The sequence below is a fragment of the Triturus cristatus genome, chromosome 10 (assembly GCF_964204655.1).
Source record: "Triturus cristatus chromosome 10, aTriCri1.1, whole genome shotgun sequence".
Taxonomy (NCBI): Eukaryota; Metazoa; Chordata; class Amphibia; order Caudata; family Salamandridae; genus Triturus; species Triturus cristatus.
Genome location: NC_140593.1, coordinates 971,776,992 through 971,799,999, shown reverse-complemented (window position 1 = coordinate 971,799,999; position 23,008 = coordinate 971,776,992). Strand labels below are relative to the sequence as shown.

Sequence of the window (23,008 nt, the reverse complement as noted above, 5' to 3'; positions counted from 1 at the left end):
CTAATAAATCATTTCTGGACACAATCTCGACATATTTAACCATCACACTCACTCAATCACAAAAAACCCAGCTCCACAGTAATTCTGGCATTGAAGCACACCGGGGAAGGCACTTGGCCTCTCCTGGTGGGCCCCGATGATGAAGCATGTCACCAACTAGGTTGGTGAGTGAGGGCTTTCTAAAGAATCTAGCAAGACTCTTCATGCCTGCTCTTCTCATCAGAAGGCACACTCTTTTGTTGTTTAAGCTACCTTAGTTGGAGGACCAAGAGTGCTCCTTTATCCTTTTTCGCTCTCACTCTTGCTGATAACTATTACTAACCATTTATTAAGAGCCAACAACTGCCTAAAAGGCATCCCCATGCTAAACAAAGTCAGATTTCAGTTAAAAAGAAAAGTTTTAGGCTTTTATGTATTGGTTTGTTAATTCCCTCCCTCCACCATTAGAGACGTTGGCACGGAGTTCCATAACCTTGGTGCCAACAGAGACAGAGCTCTTCTGCTCAGTCTAGAACACTAAATCTGAGGATTTGCCAATAGCCTTGCATCAGAGGGCCACATTATGCAATTAGGAGACTAGTGAGTGGGTTTCGTTCATATGAAAACCTGTCGTTTCTACTATTTTTAAGATGTGTACATAACCGGTGTTAATAATAAAACAGTGCTCAATTAAACAACCTCGGGAGGACGGAAGGCTGAATGGCGGGTTTCAAACTTGTAATCTGCAATTCACTAGCAGTGTCTGAAAGCGTGCTTTTATGATCTATTTGTAAACAGATCGAATAAAGATTTAAAAAAAAAAAAGACTGAAAGCGTCTCTCACTATTTGACATTTCTAGCTAGTTAAACTAATATGCAAATGTTAAAAAGTTTGAAGTTTCATTGCTCCTCCCGAGGTGGCTAAAGATTCTTTAGCTTTCTATATCATTCAAGATTGCTATGAAACCCGTCTGCATTTTAAGTAAAAAAAAAAATTCAAAAGTCAACCTAATTCTCGTAATATCGACGTGTAAGATACAATACCAGGAAAGTGGATTAAACCAGTAAATTTAACTTATGACAAGACATTTTACAACAGGATACCTGTATCACAAACTATTTTTCTCGATCACTAAATTTCAGATAAAGGGAACTTTATATTCATCAACCCGAAAATTATGATATGCACTGCTACATTTAAAACAGTACATGATGTGTTGGAGTGCAATTATCCACCATCTCAGAGAGCAATTTAACATCATTTTAATAAAACAAATGGACCATGTTATAGTGCACAGCTTTGCAGTCTATTCAGTAAACACAATAAAAACGCTTCCTGATATCCTATCAAGGATAGGAATACTGGCAGTACCTGACTCTGATGAGTCCAGAGCGAGGCGAAATTTCATTCCGGAAAGAGTTCCCAATCTGGGCAGCAGCAAAAGGTAGTTTGCCCTGGTTAAATTCAAGAAGACGCTTGAAGTTGAGGAAAATTCCCTGGGCGGTTTCTGGCCTCAGATACCTATGTGGAGAAAAATGAATATTGAGATAACAAAGATAGAGCACATTTCAACACATATTCCTCCACTTAATCCATTCCCTAAAAATGTTTATACTTCCCAAATATGTGCGCATTATACAACCATCTGGACTGCAGTTGGGGGGGTACATTGACAGGGAGAGAATTTAATCAATCAGGTATATTGGTCCAGTACCTCAGAGCTCCAAATGTTATACATAAGTTTGTAAACATAACTTTTGTTTCTCTTTACAGGCAGCGAAAGCAAGGATCTGAGATGGAGTCACTGAATAATCTTTAGGCATGTTCAGAAGGAGCCCAGCTGCTGCATTCCGAACCACCTGAAGGCATCTGAAAAGTTGTTTTGCGATCCCTAATTTTAGAGAAATCCTCTAACCAATCATAGGGCCAACTAGGGCCAGTGTCCCCTTTTTTCGATCATCTAGTGGCAGTATAGGAATCATTTAATGTAACAATTTAGGCACCATAAAGCAGGAAGCGGATATTGTTGGCATCCGTTTATTAAATGTGAGTTTGGTTTTCAAGTAGGAAGGCCAGGTTTCTAGCAGCTTCCACTAGCTTCAGAGAGTGTCCCAGTTCATTTGACCACAAATCTGGTCACCCCACTGAGAGCCCTGAAAAAAAAATGTGGATTTTATCGCAGAGGCTGGATACCCTCGCAGGTGACAAGCAGCACGTTTATGTGCCAGGTGGGCTTTATAAAGTGGTGTGGAGCGGTCAGATGCTGAAAGGGCTATTAAATAGCGGACACTATCTCAGGAGTGACACCTTTCAAGAAACTTATAGTAACCCGTTTGTTAAATAAAGTAGATCTAAAAGGAGGCCCAGGTAAGGTCGACAAATCAGTTGGTGAGAGCAATGGCGATTGAAAATAAAAAAAAGCACTTGTTGCAATAAAAAAAAAAGTGCTGGCATCACAAGGGTAAAAGAAAAGTCGATACTGGTCACATAAAATTGTCCGGAAAGGTTAGAAAGGTGAAATTAAAGAATGGAGGTATGGTGATGGTTAAGAAGTTAAGGGGAAATGATGTGCAACTGACTAATGGCAACATTCGTGACCGTTTATGAGACAGAGGAGACTGTGGAGCAGATCAGGTTACATAGAAACAGGCCGCTACTATGGATGTCCAGGTACAGGTGCAATTCAGAAGTTTGGAGAAGTTTGGTGCTGCTCATTGTGTTGAAACTCCTAGTACAGGTATGCCTTCCAAGTTCAAAAATGTTGCATTGATTATTGTTTGGTTAACTAATTAAGATATCCTCATTTCCTTTTATTAGGGAATTTTTCCTTTGTAGATTATTTTTGTGCTATGGTGATGCATTATAAAATATAGTCGTGCGTGGCCTGCTTACCTGTTAACTGTGATGCCCAGATGGCCAATCACAGATCAAGATAAAAGTTATATCGTACACATGCTTCTGCTTCCTGGCAGGGAAATATACCTAGAACAGGTAATAAAAGCCCTTTTTCGTTTTAATGCACATCACAGGAAAAAAGGATTCATATTGGAGCAAAGAAAATATACTTTGGCTTCGAATCACTGTAACCTGAAAACACAGGTTAACACACAAGAAAGACTTAAAAAAAAATCTTTTAGATGTGGGCACATGTCAACTGGAAAAATGTGATGACTCACAATTAAACAAAATCCCATCCCTCAACGTCAGAGACAATGCCTGAAGTGATCCAATCCACTGCTGCATGCTGCCTTGGCCAGAAGCAAACTGTCAAGGACACATTGACCAATGGATGAAGAGTGCGTACTCAAAGCCCATCGATATTGGATTTGATTACATAAGGCTTTCCAGATAGCGGTTTACTAGGCCAAACCTAAAATGAAGTGGAAGAGGCACTGCTGTAGAAAAATATATCACTGACTGATCTGTGCTTCTCCCTTGATGCTATTTATAGAGAGCGTTTTTATTTAAGATAATGAAAAGAAACATATGTAAATAAATCCATAGCTCTCTTTAGGTTTATACAGTGCAAATGCTTGTTGTCAGATGAGACGAGACCCCACTTTGGCAAATATTGTGGGTTATTGCAAGCATTTGTGAGGCACACACAATCAGGGTATGCTCAAACTGGATAACATCCAACACCCATCTGTCCAATGTGATTTGTGCCCACTCCTTTTAGAAAGCTGTAATTCTGCCACCTATGGAGCCAGAGCTCCAAGCTGTGGTAAGTGTAGCTGCCAGTGTCAGAGTAATCAGTGGTGACATTCGTGTCATAAGACTTGGATTGTCCTCCTCCTCCTCCTCTTCCTCCTCCTCCTCCTCTACATCTAACAGAGAATTTGTGTAAGCTAGGACGAGCACTGCTCTATGCGACTGTTGTCCTACAGAGCCATAAGACTGGTGGTATTGCAACTCCGATTGGTAGAAGGAATAGTTGTATCTCTGACAAGCACCTCAATATGGTCAAACCTTCCCTCTAGCTCAACAAATAGGAAGAGATCGTCACTGCTGTAAGGCTCTAAACAACCTGGTTGCATCGGTCTCAATGTTTTGCAGTGCATCATTAACGTGCTTCTCAAACAGAGTCCCTGCCGAAGAACATATCTAAAAATCTATTCTGTGTCTCTGGTCAAAAAGAGGGTGACCCTGGCCAGGCTTTTATGGTTTACACTACTGAACTCGGCAGTTGATGGAAGTCCAGGATAGCGACACCATTCGCAGAGTCAATGAGTGCAGTTAACGCTCATACCCCTTCATGCTCTACAGCTCTCCCATCTCACTTTGTGTCATCAAGTAAACGTTTGAGATAGCTAGCTATACCCGACCATATCTGGCGGTCATATCTGCACAGTAATGCACAGCTACCATAGAGTACACAAGCTACCATAGAAGAAAACATCTTTAACGGCGGCATCCATTCCGTGTCTTGCTCTGCTGGGTAGGGCAGTACATAATGTTCCAGGGTTACTGGATCTTCTTCGGGCTGCCTGCATTAGCACAGACTCTGCCATTGGGTGGCCAACTATGCAGGCTGAGCTGGTGCCTTATATGGTGTTGTTTAATCTCCACACTATGGCAGCCAGGGTCACTGGCTTTGACATTGACACTTTCTTGCTAGAGGTGGTCTGCAATCGAAATACCCTTGATTGACTTCCCGACTGGCTACCTAAAGTAATACAGAAAGCAATCTGTTTCTCTTTTTGTCACTGGAAGGTCAAAATCTTTTAGATACTCTCGATCAAATTATTAAACCTGGGCATGTCATCAGAAAGGCTGTCTAGTGGAGGAGGTATATACTCGACCCATTCTGCAACTCTAAGCCTAGAACATTTCTCACTCGTCCATGTCAGAATATTGGCCATTGTCGGACATGTCCACTTTTACGAGGTTCAGTGGTAGGTCTGGAAAGTGTTGAACTTCAGAAAGTAGTGTTGGTGGCGACGAGTCAGCCTGGTTGAAAATCTCAGACCTGTGTCCAGGTGTCCTCTGCAGGTTGGCGGTATTAAAGATTTTCCCTTCCTTTGATCCCGGTCAAGTGAAGGAGAAGAAAAGCTCACCGATTTTTTTAGAGCCTTTATTTTTCCACTTTCTTCCGAGGCTAATATGAAGTGGAGGCTGGTTCTTCTGTTGGATATATTTTTTTTGAGGAATTGGGGGTTTCCAAAAGGTGCTTAGGCGCCATTTTCTCCTATGAAGGCTGTGCAATTAATCAAGACTCAACCTAGGAGTATGAGGCTTCGGCATCCCTGGTTTTCTGCAACCATCGCAAAAGCCTTAGCCCATGGTCACTGAAAATTCCGGACAAAAACGTTCTGCAACTTTTGCAGTCCTTTGGGCTGAGAAAGGGAGAAAATACATATTTTGTGTGGGCTATCAGTAAATACTATCATTTTCAAACAAGATTCAAAAGCCTCAAAAAGGCTCCATTTACATGATTTTTCAATATCCGTAGTGGTGGAAGATAGCAACACAAACATAAGGGAAGGCTAAAAGTCAAGGTTTTGAAGTAGAGACATGTCCGTCTAAAGAGAGCAAAACTCCGTGACTTCCCTTCCATCTGAGGTATAGTAGACACCCGAGGTGTGATGGCCTCTGGGAAGGTCTTTTCCAATGAGGTAAATGTGTTACTAAAGTATCACTGTTTTGAACCTTTTCAGGCATATTGTGCTTTGTGCTGCTACTGTAAGGTTACTGTGAGACTTCTCACCTCATTGACTGAGGTTTAACCGTTTTCCAATGAGTGAGAGTTCTACTAAAGTGGTCCTGTCACTGGCATGATGGAATTTCTTCAAGAAAAAGAAACTCCCTTATAGAGAGAGAAAAAGACACATCAGGTGCACTTGGCCAAGGATTTCCGCATGAGGAAATGTACACATGTATATATGCTCATGTAAAACTGGAATTCACAAAAGAATACCAGGAGCACTCCTGAGAAACCACCAGGCGATACAGCTGCTCACAAGTATTCCGGCAACCATTTGTGAATTCCAAAATCAAATGAAGTATCATGTCCAACTGACTGTTATGATGTGGACCCTGAGAGTAGAGGGGGTTGTAAATCGGAAGGAAGTACGCAATGTCCGAACAATATAGTTCACAGAAAGCCTAATAGTATTCAAAACATGAAAATTAATTTAGTTAATAATTACCATGCTTGTAAAGCAGACATATGAAACTGAACAGCCAATAGACGCCAATAGTACCCAACAAAATTGTACTCGTTTAAATCAACTCTAGATAGATGAGATGCAGAGTGTATCTAGGGATATTGGAACCTTTGACATACAGGTTCTATTCAGATCTCTGCAATGGATGGATTACTCCACAGACCTCTTTATCAGTTTCGTAGCTTATCTTCTACTTGAGGACTCTTCCACTTAGCTGATAAACACATAATTAACATGTAAATCTACAGGAGTATCCTTAATGGGTTGAGACAGAGGCAGCAGTAAAACAGATCTTTACACAACCACAGTGTTGAAGTAAAAATGTAAGCTCCTGGATAGCTGTAATATTTGACTAAATATGGATGACATCCTCACGAATTGCCATGTCAGGCTAACCAACTGACGGAGAACGAATGATGTTAGCAATCTAGAAATGACTACGAAGCATATCTAAAGTGTCTCCATGTGCCTATCTCTGGACCAATTATTACTGAGCCTGAAATTTAACTAGACTCATCCTACTTCATATGGATTATATAGGGAATTTACGAAATTAAAATGGGGGGGAAGCCTGGTAAACCCTCTTTTGTTTTCTTTACTTCCCTTTTTAATTATCCTCAATCCTATTTAATTACCATACACCTTAAACATATTTATTTTATGTTAACTTTCCATTATTGTAAGTACTGTTTTTGCCATTTTAATTTAATTGCACTGAGATTTATGTATCTCAAGGTAATGAATCTAAATTAGCACTTCAACGTTTGATGCATTCACTGCCAATCCTTTTTGCTGCCAATATATTTCCTATCCTTTAATCACTGTGGATGTTTTGCTCATTGATGTCATGGAGAGTTTTCAGACAATATGCGGTGCAAGAGCCAATGTGATGAAGTAGAACTTAAAACAATTGTGCGTCAATCTAGGCAACATACCCTGGCATATTCCCGCCAGGCCCAATAGACGTCTGGAACATCAGGTTGAAAGACACCGGCGGAGATAGATCATTTCCAGTGAGGGGAGCTTTGACATTATACATCACAAAGAGATTTGCCAGGTCTTGCTGACTGTAATTGTCCATCTAGCAACAAGATAAAAAGAAGGTTATTACTACATTTTATTAAAACATCCTGGCATATATATACGATCCAAAATATTGATATTTCTAACAGTGTACAATGCTACGCAGTGTAGCACGTCTTTTCAATTTCCTACTGTATACATTTAAAAATATAAAAAAAATTTAAAACTGGACCTTCAGACACTGTTTTCCAGCTGTACAACTTATTTTTCAGGCATCCAAGTGACCCCCACTCCCGTGAGAACGGATTGCAGTTTTTCAATAAGCAAGGTCTACAGAGTTTGAGCCACAATACAATCTATTACGCCTCCAGATTAGTAAGTGCAAAGCTGTGACTTCTAAAGTTCAGTCTATCACGGTGCAGCTGTACATGCACAATTGCAAGATGAATGGTATCTATCACAGGAGACAGTTAAGAATTGACAAGTGGCTACTTGGGAGTAACAATGTTTTTTTTCAGTTCCATTCCTGCCACGCTCATCATTCAGCTAAACAAGCAGCCATCTGACATATACTTTTTCGCACTGCAAGGGTTCGAAGTAAAAACAGAGTATGCTGACCTGTGTGAGAACACTTTCCATCTCAACCTTTTTTTCAGGTGGGCATTTTTTATCAGACATCAACTTCTGTAAGTGAGCTATAAGCAAAGAATAAGAAGTGGCAGACATGTTAATACGTCAATATCATGCACAAATGCAAAACTAAATACTAATAAAAAGACAAGAATTCTGAAAAGTCAGTAACCTCAAAATCAACTAATAGCACTACTGCAAGTCAACAGATTCATGGTGTCAGAGCAAGAAGATCATTGATTATGTAAACTACTACTTTCCGATTCACTTCATGCAGATGCATCTTGCCTGGATTTCAGAAAACGGACCTCAAACCATGGCAAGATCCCCAGTGGTTTCTGCATTTCCTCCTAGCGATAGGGGGGTGTGCAACTCAGCTGAAAGATTTGGTACATCAATGATCACACAGAGTCAGAGGGGAGTGGGGTATGACTGAACTATATTGGTCTGGATTAATACTCACTAGGTAGGCCTAACAAGTCCAGAAGAATGCTAACTTAATCATGACTACCCACAATTGGGCAAACACCAGAACGCCATTTAAATTACAGACATCATGCCACTGGATGGATTTAAGTATTTTCAACACTAAATCTAAGCCGCAAAGTACGCAGTCTCAACAATCCACTGTTTCCATTCACTAGCACACACTTTTTCAGGCAGCAACCCCTGAGAAGTGCGATTGGCCCAGTCTAAATTATTTGGAGAAAGGCATAGTACACTCCTACATTGACATTGCTGCACTAATGGTTTTTACAGTGAATACATGTCATACTTTTAATGCAAATATAACACCGCCTGGACATTTACATTACTGTGCACCATTTGTGTTATCTGTATTTGAGTCACTAAATGCACATAACTCTGCAGGAGTAATCTTTGCCTGCTGGCTCTCGCTTCAGTCTTAGAGCCAAAAGTCTAAACAGTAAGTTCTCGGCACACCGTCAGACTGCAGACTAATAGTCTATAAAAGTGAAAACAAGATAGCAGCCCTTCTCCATCTGTGCACCCAGGATCTGGAACACCATCCGTGTATCCTTTGAATACCACCCAGAACTGCTCCGATGTAGTCAAACTTGAAAATGCACCTCTTTAAAGAACACTACAGGGCAATGCATTGAATATCCGCAAAAAGGCTACCTCTCCTATCACTTGTTGACTTTATGCTCGTCTGTGACCATGTACAGCGCACTTAAGCCTTTCGGATGGGTTCACACTACAGAAATAAATGCACACACACGTACATGCATCATTGATCTCACATTACTACCCGGTGCTAGGGTTCTAGGACAGCTGGCAATACTTTGTACAGGTACTGCCTAGTTGCCTGAGAGTTCAGTAGACCCAAAGAACAGACTCTTATACAACCTTGCAAGCTTTTTAAACTTTACAGCTAGGTTAAACAACTGATTATACCAGCAAATTATGTTGCTCCAGCAATAGCAGGATGTATCAAAGGGTTTTACATAGTCCGCATCTATATGGAAATGTGTTAATACATAAGGGCCATAGTGCTTTAGGTCAGCTATATTTTCTTTGCATAATATGTCCTTTCAATTGTTTAATTATTTTTTACAAGCTCGTGCAGGCACTGCAGAGTAATCTTAGAAATGACATAAGTCCCACCCATAAAACTCACTCAGGCAGAAAACACACCAATTTAGACTATTCAATTCTGAGAGCATTAGCACCTTGAGTTGAACTATCCTGGGCAAATTACACAAAATTAAATACAATCTAACCAGGATAATGTGATATTGTAATAAAGCACTTTCAAGTAAATTTTACCTTTTAAGAGGTGATCAGCTCGAAAACATTCTCCATTTTTTACATCTTTTACCATGAAATCAGCAAATTTATCTACATGTCCAGAAGTTCTACAAAAAGAAAATAGAAAACAAAATGTTAATCACTCAACGCATCAGACTGGTCGTTATCAACATTCATAGAAAATAACAGTATAATATACAAATGGACCTGCACTGAAGTAAAGAAAGAAGGGCAAGCTAGTAATACCGCTAGCAATATGCAGCTCTTATTTCCGTCTCTATTCAAAAGATGCACATTAAGCATAGACCCGACTTTGGTTTTACAAGGACATATGTATGACCTGCTTGACCACTACCAGCTGCACATTATGTTGCAGTTCTTAAGAGTATTAATTGTATTAGCCACACACAAAAACGAGAGCAGTGTGGGGAATTCTGCTTTGCTCACTGCGCCATCAACTATGAAACTGTAGGGCTGGTGCCATTTAACACATCTTATTTCTACCAAAAACCAATAGTGTGGTGCAAACTTCAGGGCTTTGCTTTGTTTTTGTGGCTCTCCCAACCAACACTAGCTTACATCCACATTAGAGGAAGGTGTGGTTGAAATAGATGAACAACCATTTCCCAGATGCTACAATTCTTGTACAGGGTACTGTGCAACATTACTGGCCATGACAGGCAATTTACAACAACGTAACACCAATGTGTGGACCAGTGGTTGGATCACCAATTCAGAACCAGGAATCAACAGATCAAATTCAATTCTGTGCACTCAAAACCACAATCTGTGACTGCAAGACATCAGATAACAGGTGTTGCAACATTTCTGAAGTACCACATTTGTTTGAATAACAGAGATTACTATTTTCCAATTCGATGGTACTCCGTTACTAGACTCGGAGTCATGATGGGCTCTGGCGACACCTTGAACAGCAGCAGATCACACAGATGTCAGGAGAAAGAGGTGAACTCAGTGAGCCTCCTTGACTGAATCCGTGCATGTCTCTCCAAGCACCTTTTTCCACCAACAACTACAATTTGATTATTTACTAAATCAAGCCCAACCTCTGCATTACTCACATACGCGAAGTGAAGATTATTTTTTTCTAGCCTTTAGTGAAATGGGTCTAAAAATAAATTGAAGTTTGAAGTGGGAGGTATTTATTGTTTTAACTGTTCAGTACCTCCATCTTGGTCTGGAGGAGACTTTAAGGTAAGGCAATATAGACTTCATGTCCAGTAATCAGCCAACCCCAAAAAAGAATGCTAAGTGAAAGCCAGGTTGAATCTCAAGTCTGGCGACTGTGAAACACTAAACGAAAGGGCCACACCACATCATTCTGCACTGGTGCCGGGCAAAAATATACTGACATTTCAACAAAATGACTTGAGAAAAAAAATTACATTTGCACATTCGGACCAGTGCTACTTATTAGGTACAAACAATGCTGCAAACGTTCATCACATGTGACATTGTATGAAATCAGGCTCCTGCCTCGCCTGAAAGTTGGGCAGAGGTGCTTTCAGTCGGGATTTCACCAGTATTTTTTACATACACACAGAAAAACACACACACACTCTAACTCGGTTTTGTTTTACAAAAGGTTTTGCTTTCTCCTAGTACTCCTACCAATTCACATGCCCTGCTCTTCCACTGCCCTTTAGGCCCCTCTCATGTACTCTGCTTCTCATATAATGTATTTAAACATTATAGGTCAGCCTGATTTTCGTAAAATCTGAAGCTCACACCCCCCAACCTTACTAACCAAGCTACGCCCCAGCTGAAATGGGCTGACCCACTGTGCCATGCTGCAGTCGGAAGAAGCAAACTTTGAACCGATGGAGAGGGTTGAACAAAGATATTATGTATGTTCACAAATATGTATGCTTTTATTATGAAATTGTTAGGAAACGAGGCAGGCTGAATAGCTAAGGCTGGCCAAACTACTAAAGCCATTTAAATGTCAGATCTAAAAAGGCCATAGGTGGGTCACTCAAAGTAAAACAAAAAGGTGGATTCTGTAGATCCCAAAATGGGAAGGACCTTTGCAGATGTGCTGCCCTACATATATAGACCTTTACGCATTTGAAGATTAACTTACACCATCATAGAACAAAAAATCCAAGTCATGAATAAATGTTTGAAGCCAGTCGGTATGTTGTTTCTCTGTGAGCCCCCCTCCAACATGTTCTTGAAAAAAGATAAGAGCACAGATCTTACTTTAAAACAGACTCAGGTGTGAGCATGGTGCAGTCTATCTCTAGGATCTGTTCCTCTTGTATAAAGTGCTGTCTCCAGGTGTGAATGATGTTGTTTTTCAAGGCGCATCCAACTGGGCCAAAATCGTACAAGCCACTGACTCCTGACAAGAAAAAAAACAAGGTCTCAATATTATGACTGAGGACATAGCTTTTTAGTATTGCATCCATTATAGAAATATCTTCGGGAAAACACTTTTCTTCTTGTTAGACAGTCAATTCTTTAAATATGGGTGTCCTCTTTTGTCTTCATTGCTTTCCCTTTGTAGGGAAGGGACAGAAGAGCAGTTAGTGAGATGATAAACGTTTGGTGAGAAGTGGGGGTGGTAAGTCACTTTGATTGGTCAATATTCTCAGCATGCTAGTTTTTTTAAAAAAAATATTTTTCATGAAAACATTGAGAAGGACAGACTGATCTTTCGAAACTTGCTGCAGATAAGTGCCCCTTTTTTGACATGGTTACCTTCACTTTTTGCCCGGTATTCAATGCAATTTTGACAGAAAGTGCACTGGGTTCCTGCTAACACTCACCAGGTTCCCAGTGCCAGATCTCTTTCCCTAAAACTGTACACTTGTCCTCCAAATTGGCAATACCTTTAACACCCCTATAAGTTCCTAGTAAATGGTACCCCAGGTATCTCGGGCAAGGGTACTAGAAAGTTCCCAAGAGCTGCAGCATGTATGGTGCCATACTTAGGAACCCCTCACATAACTCGTGCAGAGTGCCATTGCGGGCTGTGTATCTCAGTGCAGACAAAAGCGAGAACCCAACATGGCACACATCCCAGTGAGTCATGCCTACAGACACTGCATGCAGTATATACAAGTCATCACTGCAGCAGGCATTACAGCCCTAAGGCAGGTTGCACTACAATACATGTGTGGACATATCTGATTGAGCAGATATGCCCCTGTGCTGGCCAGTCAAATTACTACCAGTACAAGTGGCCAGGGAAACCATCTTAAATACATGTGCTGGACACTGGTGTACAACGAACTCCCCAGCTACATGATGGCGTCACTGAAACCACAGATGTTTGGTATCAAACATCTTGTATTAATAAGCCCATAGCAATTCCAGTGATGGATTTATTAATCCATGCACCCAGAGGGCACCTTAGAGGTGCCCCAGAAAAACCTACCTATACTAGTGTGGTGACTGACTGGTTCTAAACACCCTGCCATTACAGACTAGTTTCTTTCCCCCAGGGGTGAGCTCTCAGGAGGTCAGAAACAAAGCCTCCTCAAGTAGAGGATGTTTTACACCCTCTGCAGCAGGATGACTAGTAAATTAGCATTCCAAGGCCAGGAGCTTCAAAGAGCCCGCAGCTTTTGGTATGCGAATCTGGCTTCCCTCAGAGGGATGCCACCCCTTCTGACCATTTGGAACCTGGAAAGGCGGGAACACAACATTTTAAAGTCCGCCATCTTTGTGATGGCAGAATTTGGAACTCTGGGACAGGGTTATGCCCACTTCCCACAGGAAGTGGTCATATAGGGGACGTTGTGACCCCAAGGGTAAGTAGCCCATTGGCTACTACTCTACACTCCTCCTAATACCCCTAAATGTAGCTTTTAGGGGAGCCTCTGGAACCAGGAAATCAGATCCTGCTAACCTGAAAGAAGACAGATGCTGAAACGCCAAACCAAGAACAGAAGACCAACAACTGACTTGGTGCCAACCCTGCCGGCCTGTCTGCTATCCTCAACAATTGCACTAAAGAAAACTCATGCTGCAGCTGCCTGTGCCTCCAACAGCCTGGGTGGACTTTCAGCCTTCACCCGAGAACTCCAGTGAAGCTGCTTCACAACATCTTGCGGGCAACTCAAGAGAAAAGTGAGGGCTTCTGACTGCAACAAAAATGACAGCAGAAAGCACTACTGCATTTGGGCCTCTTAGCCTGAGCCGAAGTCGGTCACCATTGCCACCGTGGTCCCCAGACCTTTAAGAGAAGACCACTTCGGGTTTGCCCACAGTGGACTCACTGATGCTGCCTGCAGCCTCTTTCTACAGGCCCACTCTACTGCGAGTGTCCTTGGTGACAGAAACAAACACCTCAGAACACCTCTGCACCCGGCCGCCCCGGACAGAGGAGAAGAGGACCAAAGGTGTCCCCATGTCCCAGAACATCGTAAGACCTGCGCACCATTGTTGGTTCAGTCTGACTGGTCCCGCAGTCCCAGCTTGCAGCCTTTTTTCGACTGGACTGACCCCCATTGACTTACATGGGGCACCCAATGCTGTATTGCACCTCTGCACCTGGTTGGTCTCGTAAGTCGCTTTGAAGTACTTGTATGCAGGATTTGTTTTCCCTCCATAGGATAACATTACCGCTTCTGAAAATTGCACTGTCGATTTTTAAAAACTATAAACATTTCTATATCGAAACGTACTTGCCTGATTTTGATGATCTTGATACCAAAACTCGTATAAAGACACAGGTTATTTTTATAAATTGGTGTGGATTTCTTTATTGAGCCATGTGTATCAGTTATTGATGGTGTGTACACTGCAGATGTCTAACACTCCTCTCTAATAAGCCTAAGGCGGCTCAACCACACTACCCCCTAAGAGAGCACCTTGGGATTGCTAGCACAAGCCCCTGTCCACTTATAAGGGATCCCTGGACTCTTTGCACAAGATACCTCTTTTTGGTATACTATAGGAGGAGCCAGGTTCCTACACTTGGCTTCTGTGAAACTTCATAACAGGAAAGTGAGCTCAGTAACTTAATGTTCATTACATCAGGATGTCTTAATCAAACATAATGTGTGTCGCGATCCCTTTAGAAGTCTACAGAATGCTTTAATCAGTGCTCTTGTTGAGTCAAGTCTGTTAAACTGAAAGTCCTAATCATGAATGTTGCTGCAACTGGAGTCACACAGTCAAACCCCTGGGGTCCCACTGAGATGTGGTCAAGTCTGTGATACATTTTAGAAACCCTAATCTACACTATCAAATGTTTCTGCAATTGGCTAGATGATTAAGGAGAATTATAATGAATGTAAATTCCTCTACGACAATGTATGCAAGTATACGAAGACGATGACAAATGATAATAGTTACCATAATTACAGCATCTCATGGGTAGTATTCTTTCTCCCAATAACTCCTGCACTCCTCTAGGCCTCTTTTTTTTTTTTTAATTTGTCACATAGCTCTACCTCGCTTCAGGTTTACTGCAAAGCATCCAACCCTCTTTCTATGTAAACCTCCATCAGCTAGTCCTGAGCCTGCACTGAAAAACTTGCCTTAAACCCCAAATGTTTACAAATACACATCGGAGTATGCTCACACCATGCACTGTAGATGCATTAAGGGTGGTTAGGATTGCCTGAACCTCCTCTTCCTTCTTAACTCCATTATATGTGTAGTGTGTGTTCCATTTTGCAAAATTGAAGTAAAAGATATTGTACCACCAACTCCTCTGCATTGCATCAAATTGGTTTATCCTACAATGTCAAAGGCTTTCGGAACAAACCAAAACTGCAGCTGAGAAATCAGTGCCAATTGAAAAGTCTCACCTTCTACTGGTTTACCCTCATGCTAACGCATGCTAAAATCCTTGCTCAGTGGACAGCCTACTTTAGGCCATACCCTGCTCGTAAAGCCATAGAACATGCAACAGCCTTCACTCTCCGAACTTGTACATAATCAATGCACTTTGGTATTGGACTGTCCAGTACAAATCACAAACCATCAATTGAAATCAGTTATGGGGCTTAAATGAACAACGCAATAGCAAAACAACCTATGTATATATAGCTGTGTTAACATGACCATGTACAATAATATGCAGAACCTTCAGCTATCATTTTATTTTCCATCTGAAACTATACTTCAGATTTTTATGTCTACACAGTTATCTTTACCCTCATACAGTACATTTACATGAGACAGCAGAGATTAAGAGTACTGGCTCTCAACAGTGCATTACCTCCATAAATGGCAAAAGCCTGGTCATAGAAAAACCTTCGCTTCAAGGTGTCTTCCATTTTGGTTCTGTCAACTATATCATCCTTGGGTTGTAGAGATAATTCCTGCAGAAAGAAATAAAGAAGGGTATCAAACTGATGTATCTATTAACTGTTTATTAAACAAAAGTTGGCAGCTAGCCTCTGTGCCTTATAATACAGCCTTGAAAACAACCATTCAGCCTTAGTCGTGTCACCCTACAGCTATGTAAAGAAACAGGCATTTTGCAGGTCCACCCCCCACCCACTTTTTGCCCCCATTTGGACTACTAGCTACTGGGTTTTTTTTTTAACCTTGCGAGGGCACCAAGGATTGATGTCCAGACCTCACTGCCAGTGTTCTGAACAATTGCAAAAGGTATGTCGAATTGGATGTCCCCAATTGCAAGTACTGACTTACTTATACGTCCCTTGTATATGAAACCCAGGGCATGAAAGGCAGAGTGTTGACCCAGGGCTGCAGCACTGTTTATGCCACCCTGTGTATGACAAAGTACAAAATGTCCCTCAACCTGCCACTGCAGACTGGAAGGACAGTGTTTACACTACAAATTCAACTTTGCCATTAGCATTAATGGCTAAGCGAAACTTTCCCTTAACAGTAAATACAAGTCTCACCTAAGGAAGTCTTATGGAGCCCTGTCCAGGGAGCTGTGTATTTTTAAGCAAGACATTTGCTTATATATGTATTAGGAACAAAACCCCTAAAGTTGTCATTTTGCTGAGGAAAGCTAGAAGTCCCTTTGGCTAACGCAGTGTTACAGGCTGGCATCCCAGCCTGATTAACTTCTGAATGGGACTACCTAACTGGGTACTGTAAAAGTACAAATTAATCGTGGCATTAAATCCGACTTGATGCCCAAGTCAAGATTTATGTCACTATTAAAATTAAGCAGATTTTAGAATAGTTGACAGTCTGTGCCCTAGCTACTCCGGTGGCCTCACAAAGCCCTGGTACACTGAGAGCATTCTGCCTGCCTGGGAAGAAATGTGAACGATGCTCAGAAACGAAGGCAGTTTCCACAGAGAGGAGTGACCTCCTCTCCCAAGAAGGATTCTCAGGGTGTTAGCCTTTTGAAGGACAACACACCCCAGCAGGCTGCCTTTTGTTTCTGTAGACAAGTTGGAGAAAGAGAGGGAAAACCCACCACCAAACCGGTTTTTCTGTGGGCATGTAGCCCTTAGGTACTCACACCTATGGGTGGGCTACTTAGCTCCTTAGAGCGAAGAAAAGGTTCAGACATCTTGAGAGTGGCAAGAATGCTACTCTCTGGAATAGCCAAATGCCACACATCGCCGGAACTTTGTCACCAAAACGAAGGGGACCTTCTAACGCATTGGTACTTTCCCAGGATATTATGGACATCCCGGCACCCTGAACATCAGTACACCGTGGATCTGAGAGAGGACGACAAAAGGGGTGACCTTAGAAGATGCACGAAGAGAGGCTGCACCGTCGGAAGGACTGCACCTGCTGCACCTTGGGCTAGTGAGTTTGGGCTGTGTGCCTGTGGCTCCTGGCTTGAGGAAAAGTTGATCCCCAGCCCCAGATCGAAGCAGTGACTCCAAGGGTCAGTCGGCTGGCCCCCTGGAACAGCACAAATGACATCAAAGCTGAGGAAGCCCCAACTGGCAAAGCCGTAGCCACTCCTGAGGAATTGCCGCTGGTCACCCTCCGGCACGCCAATAGACAAATCCAAGATAGCCAAAAGTGGCACCTGAGCGGGTCGGACCCGGGAGTGCTATCAGATTCCAGATTTGTCACCCAAGAGGGACACCATTATTATCTCGCCCCCACATTTACTGTGACCATTGTATCCAGAGATTGGAAGCCCGGGTGCAGCTGCCCTTCTACTGTTGTTACAGAGAGAAGGTCGTGGGACTCCAAGTGATGTGGTCAAAGACGCTTAAACCCACCCGTGGAACGAGGGATCAACCGCACTTCTCCCCTGTCAACCACACAGCTCCAGGAGCATCCTTTGAGAATCTTTTGCCTATATCCTCCGCATCAGGACCACTCCATTGATGTCTATGGCAGTCGTCCTGTAAAGTTTGGAACTTGTCTTAAAAACGCTCTGGTGGCCAGAAAACTGTCCAAAGAATGCTCTCTGGCACCCTAGACCTCCGCTGTGTCAGATTTGGTAGCCCAGGCCGGGCCGGAGTTGCTAACTATTTCAAACTATTCAAAAGTTATCAAAGTTATTGCTGACCAATGCTTGTTTGCGGTTGCATTCAAAAGTATTTATTTCTTCAAAAATCTGTATCTCGGGAACCCTCAGGTGGATTTTGATGATCAAGGACTCTACTACACCCAAATCCTCACAAGCTGCATATGAATATCAGGTGTGCCGGGAGCCATTCCTGTTGCTTTGGTTTAAGGTAGGGGTGAGTTAAAAGCATGTCTGCAGTACTGGCAACCAGGTGGCAAGTAGCATTTAAGATTTCTAGTCTGTCAAGGATTTGAAAACATGTGCACTTCCTTTGTAAGATCTTAACTAAAATAAACGATGCAGAAAGAACTACTGATAAATATACACATGGGATCCGTACACTGTTACTGTGATCTATAGGCTCCATAGTAAACCATTTTGGGGGGAAATACCACACCCATGTCAGAATAGTGGAGCAATGACTTTTCAGTAAAGAATTTGTGCATTTATCTGGCAGCCATGCATCCTGTCTGTTGTCGCCTAGAAAAAAAATCATCACAATCAAATTACTAAATGTTTGCTTTAAGCCGCTACAGCAGACATTTGATTGGTTGTCTATGTTTAGCAGGGCTGCTTGTGAATGTTTCCACTCTCCGCCCATTTGAGATACGGCACTCCAAGGACTAGTCCTTAAAACATTAACATTTGTTTTGGTTGTGTCATTAAGTAGACCGTTTTTTATTTACCTATGTCGAAGTGCCATGATTAGGCCGTTACAATTACAGAAGATTCTTAACATGGAAAACAAGAAATTATACTTGTTCATTAACACTGGTTCCTTTAGTGTATAGTCTCTCGTTATTGTCACCCACTGAGAACTGCCTCCATCTCATAACAGAACTGGAGACAGCAGCTTAAAGCTGTTCACAGAGGTTTCACAACTAAATGCAGCGGCCAGTGCACTCCTGTCAATCCCATAAGAAACTTGGTACTTCATCAGTCTTATATCCCAGGCTAGTAGGTGTGGTTGAAGACAAGGGAGAGTGTAAAGTAAACGGTTAGTATTGGTCAAAGGGAATAACATCAGTTTAAAGATAGAGTTGCTATGCCGGTAACTATTACTTAATGTAATAGCCTGCTCACTCCTCTCCCAACAACTAATGACAAACTAACTTAGCCAATTATTTCAGATTTGCATAACAGAAAAGGCCCAAGTCAGTCTTCAAGCAAATAGGTTTTATAATAGCGTTTATCAAAATTGAGGATCCGCCCTTGATGAAGCATTCAAAGCACTACTTGCAACATACATTGGGTGTAGCCCATTTTGTTGCCCTACAAGCCTCTATTTTTATAACTATAATTAAGGAAAGCCACAACCCTGTAGAACACTGAAAGAAAGAGAATAGACACCAACACGAGAGATGTCAACACCTTTAATATTAAATCAAGTATTCTCATACAGATGAAATACGGCTTGGTTGGATCACTGAATTCAAAGTAAACAAAATCCTAACTTAGAAAGTTCGCTTAGAGTACATTTTAAGGGCTTGCATGGTCCACAAGTAACTGCATTAGAGCTTGGGAAATACAATCTCTCACTTGAACTAAAAATACTGATCAGAGGATAGGCGTGTTTTTCCATATTCAGATGAATTAAACCTCTTTGGACAATTTTCCAAGGAGTCAAAATCAACAGAAGATGCGGTCAGTGGATGAATATTGAAAAACCTTTCAGCTAAGACGATTTATTCATCATCAAAGAGAACTATTAATTCATAATTCTTGATTAAGCATGCAATCGTTTCACAGATTTTGATGGGCCAATCACAATTATCAACCTACAGCACTAAAACATAAGCAGATGTGTTCTCGAACATTTTGTTAACTTTTTGGCTGTTAGAAATACACATTTTTAAAAAGACTGAGTAGAAAGAAAAGGACCATTCACCACATCAGCCTACATCACGATTTGGGTGAGTGACAACCACAAGGAGTTTATGTTCAATTAATGGTCGCTGAAGGTCACAAACCATACTTTGGAAATTAAGAAGAAAACAGACTTAAGCATTCTGCTCAATGGCATTTTGGTAAATGTTTCAAATTTCTCAAATGCCCAGATAAAAGAAAGGCACTTTGTTACGTGCTTACCTTGGCTTCTAGTATCCTTTTGCGTGCCTTGAGTTCCGCCACCGCTTTGTCCACGTCCACCTGGGGGGCTTTGTCATCCTTAAGCTGCCGCACTATATCCCCCTAGGAAAAGATCACATGAAGAATTCACTATAAGGCACAAAGGAAGAACCTAAGTGATTTCACAGTCTTGAGAAGTTCTCACCCCTTCATACATTTAAAAAAACTTAGAGAGGAGATTATAAATAACATTACAAATACCTGAAACATTTAACAAAAAACAAAAAAAAAAAGCTTTTAGGTCTGTTGGCGAGTATTCAATGTTGGTGTGTATACAACTCATTCACTCACTAGGCACCGACTCTTTGGAGGGTATTTGAACATTTGGAGGTACACCCTAGCACCGAAAGTTACTTTTTTGCCTGGGCCTTTCAGCATCCCCTCCAAGATTGTGATTTTGCTATCGATGTGTGGTCCAACACAATTTCAAAATAATAGCCACAAGTAAACTAAATTATTACACCATACTATCTGCCATATTCTATTTTGCGAAGGTGCATTTTAAGTAAAATACATTTAAAAAAAATACATCTTAGAAACAGATCTGTTTTATTTTATAGCCTGAGCTGCTCTGCATGACAAAAGAAGTACACATTTACGGTGTGAATGTATTGTAACTCTAGTTCTTCCGGGTGAAAACATATTTAACTGACTTGTGCTTCAACTGTTTGAAAATCATAGTGCCACGTCCACAGAGGTGTTACATTGGAACTAACTCTTTTAGGTAGAGCTGGACACGCGGAAATACCGGTAAGTCTGGGGCAAATTCCGTCTAACACCACTCTGGCAAACAGTTTCCTAGCATTGCTCATCCCAATCTGATTTTCGGGGTACCAGCCTGCAGGAAAATCTCAGTTTCCAAAATCTGCTAGCAAGTGCCTTCTTTGGGCAAGACAGTTTGGTGGGGTTCCAATCCTGGCTTCCACACCAGAAGGCATCCGTGCCATCTTGGGCAAATCTGTTCCAAAGAATTGCACCCCATTGACCTTTTGAACAAGCTGAAACCCACATGTGAGATCTGTTACTCTTGGCTTATTTCAGTTAACAGTTGCATGTGCTCTGCATTTCTGTACAAGTTGCACAAGAAAATTAAAATAAACAGAATTTGACACAAATAATTGCACCCCAGTTGCCTAAATTTCAAAACAGGCAGCTCAAATAAAATGGCCAACAGTCAACTTGGCATGTACGTTGAGTAACCAACCATCAATTAACTATACCACAGCTGATTCATCTCAAAGCATCCGTTTTGTGTGCTCTGCTGAGAGGAACCTCATATGTATGAATACAACCCTTTTTAAGTCTCGCCTAGGCAGCACTTGCTCGGTCTCTTCGAGACATGCTGTATTCAGGATACGATATGGCTGGGTCTAAACTGGAGTGGCATGGTGAGCAAAAGAACGATGGATTTAACCCAGATCTCTTGACTGGGGGTGAATGTATGATCTATTCAGCATTCCGTCCATCATTTGCTTGCGTAGCACTAAAACCCTAAGTGGGATGGGTATGCCCGACGTGGGTCCCTTGCTCAAGGTGCCACTGGATTCAAGCTAACCTGGCTGATGAAGGGTAATACCCAGAAACCGGTCCCAGGATGCTTGTTTCCGGTCCGGGGAGGACCTGGCTTGGCAGTTTGGTCTGGACTGTTCCCATGAGGCACAGGGTCAAGACTGATTTGTATATGGCTTGGTCTAAACTGGGGGGGCTTGGTGAGCAAAAGAACGATGGATTTAACCCAGATCTCTTGACTGGGTGTGATTGTATTATTTATTCAGCATTCCGTCCATCATTTGTTTGCGTAGCAGCATTCAGGATATGGGCATAAAGCTCCGCACATTTTCCGTTCATCTTTTTAATTGGCTCCTGCAGATTGTAAATGGTGGCTTTTCATTGGTCAATCGGCTTAGTTGTCCCTCCTTAGTACCGCCTTGTCTTTTCTTGTAACCTCCCATGGGGACACTCCCTGTTCCATGTGTTGTTACTCCCTAGGTTTCAATTAAAGCCTCAGGGAACTATTTTCTTAAAGGGCTTCAAGCAGAAAACATATTTGGTCCTAAGTAAGGCTGGCAGGGGCTACTTTACTCACTAGTACATCTTACATTTATATGAGACCATCTATAAATTTCCTATTCATCAGCTCCACACAGAGTACAACCTAATCAGGAATTATTCTAATAATTAGTCACATTTCAAAGCTACTAATTGTATATATGGACATAGCTATTTGAGTTTACTCATGGTACGGTCTTAAATGCAATGCATTATGGGTAGGGTGGATTTACCATGTCTTCTGTAGAGTGCAGTACCATAAGTGACCAGAAGAGGCCCCACAAGACTTCTTTTGGTCACATATGATACTGCACCCAGCAACATGACTAGGTAAAAAACACTGGCATTTATCAGGCCAATAACTCCAACAAATGCAAGACTGGTTGCATTTCCAATGCAATAGGTCTCGCATTTGTTAAGGTTAGAGCTGTTGGCATTGAAAATTATCTTTTTTTTTAGTTTGGCTTTTTTATACCATTGGCAATAGTGCTATGCAACTATAATAATTCCACTGCAATAAAAAAACAAAAGCCAAAACATTGGTTTTTTCAAACACCAACAGCTCTAACTTTAACAAATGCGAGACCTACCTATTGCATTGCAAATGCTTTTTTCGTTGTCAACTCAGACTAAAAACAGTGACCAAATGAGCACTTACACAACAGTTATTGGTCCCTTTGAACCACATTCATTCAATCAATTTAAATCCCTTCGAAATTGCTGTTAAATCTGACCACTGAGCTTTCATTTACACCCTGCACACGTGCACACATACACACGAGACAGAGCCAGACCAATCTTGCATCTGATTTCATC

General features: G+C 41.7%; 1 protein-coding gene across 2 annotated transcripts in view; it reads right to left on the bottom strand.

The window, feature by feature from the left end:
• Positions 1-23,008, bottom strand: part of GARS1 (glycyl-tRNA synthetase 1) — a 102,035-nt gene that overhangs the window by 63,286 nt on the left and 15,741 nt on the right. For both annotated transcript variants that reach the window (XM_085628877.1, XM_085628876.1), the window contains exons 2-8: positions 20,105-20,206; positions 15,770-15,872; positions 11,794-11,935; positions 9,589-9,677; positions 7,789-7,865; positions 7,083-7,228; positions 1,352-1,501 (exon numbers count right to left, since the gene is read on the bottom strand). In XM_085628877.1, the coding sequence (XP_085485003.1) occupies positions 1,352-1,501; positions 7,083-7,228; positions 7,789-7,865; positions 9,589-9,677; positions 11,794-11,935; positions 15,770-15,872; positions 20,105-20,206 (809 nt within the window). The remainder of the gene's footprint in view (positions 1-1,351; positions 1,502-7,082; positions 7,229-7,788; positions 7,866-9,588; positions 9,678-11,793; positions 11,936-15,769; positions 15,873-20,104; positions 20,207-23,008) is intronic.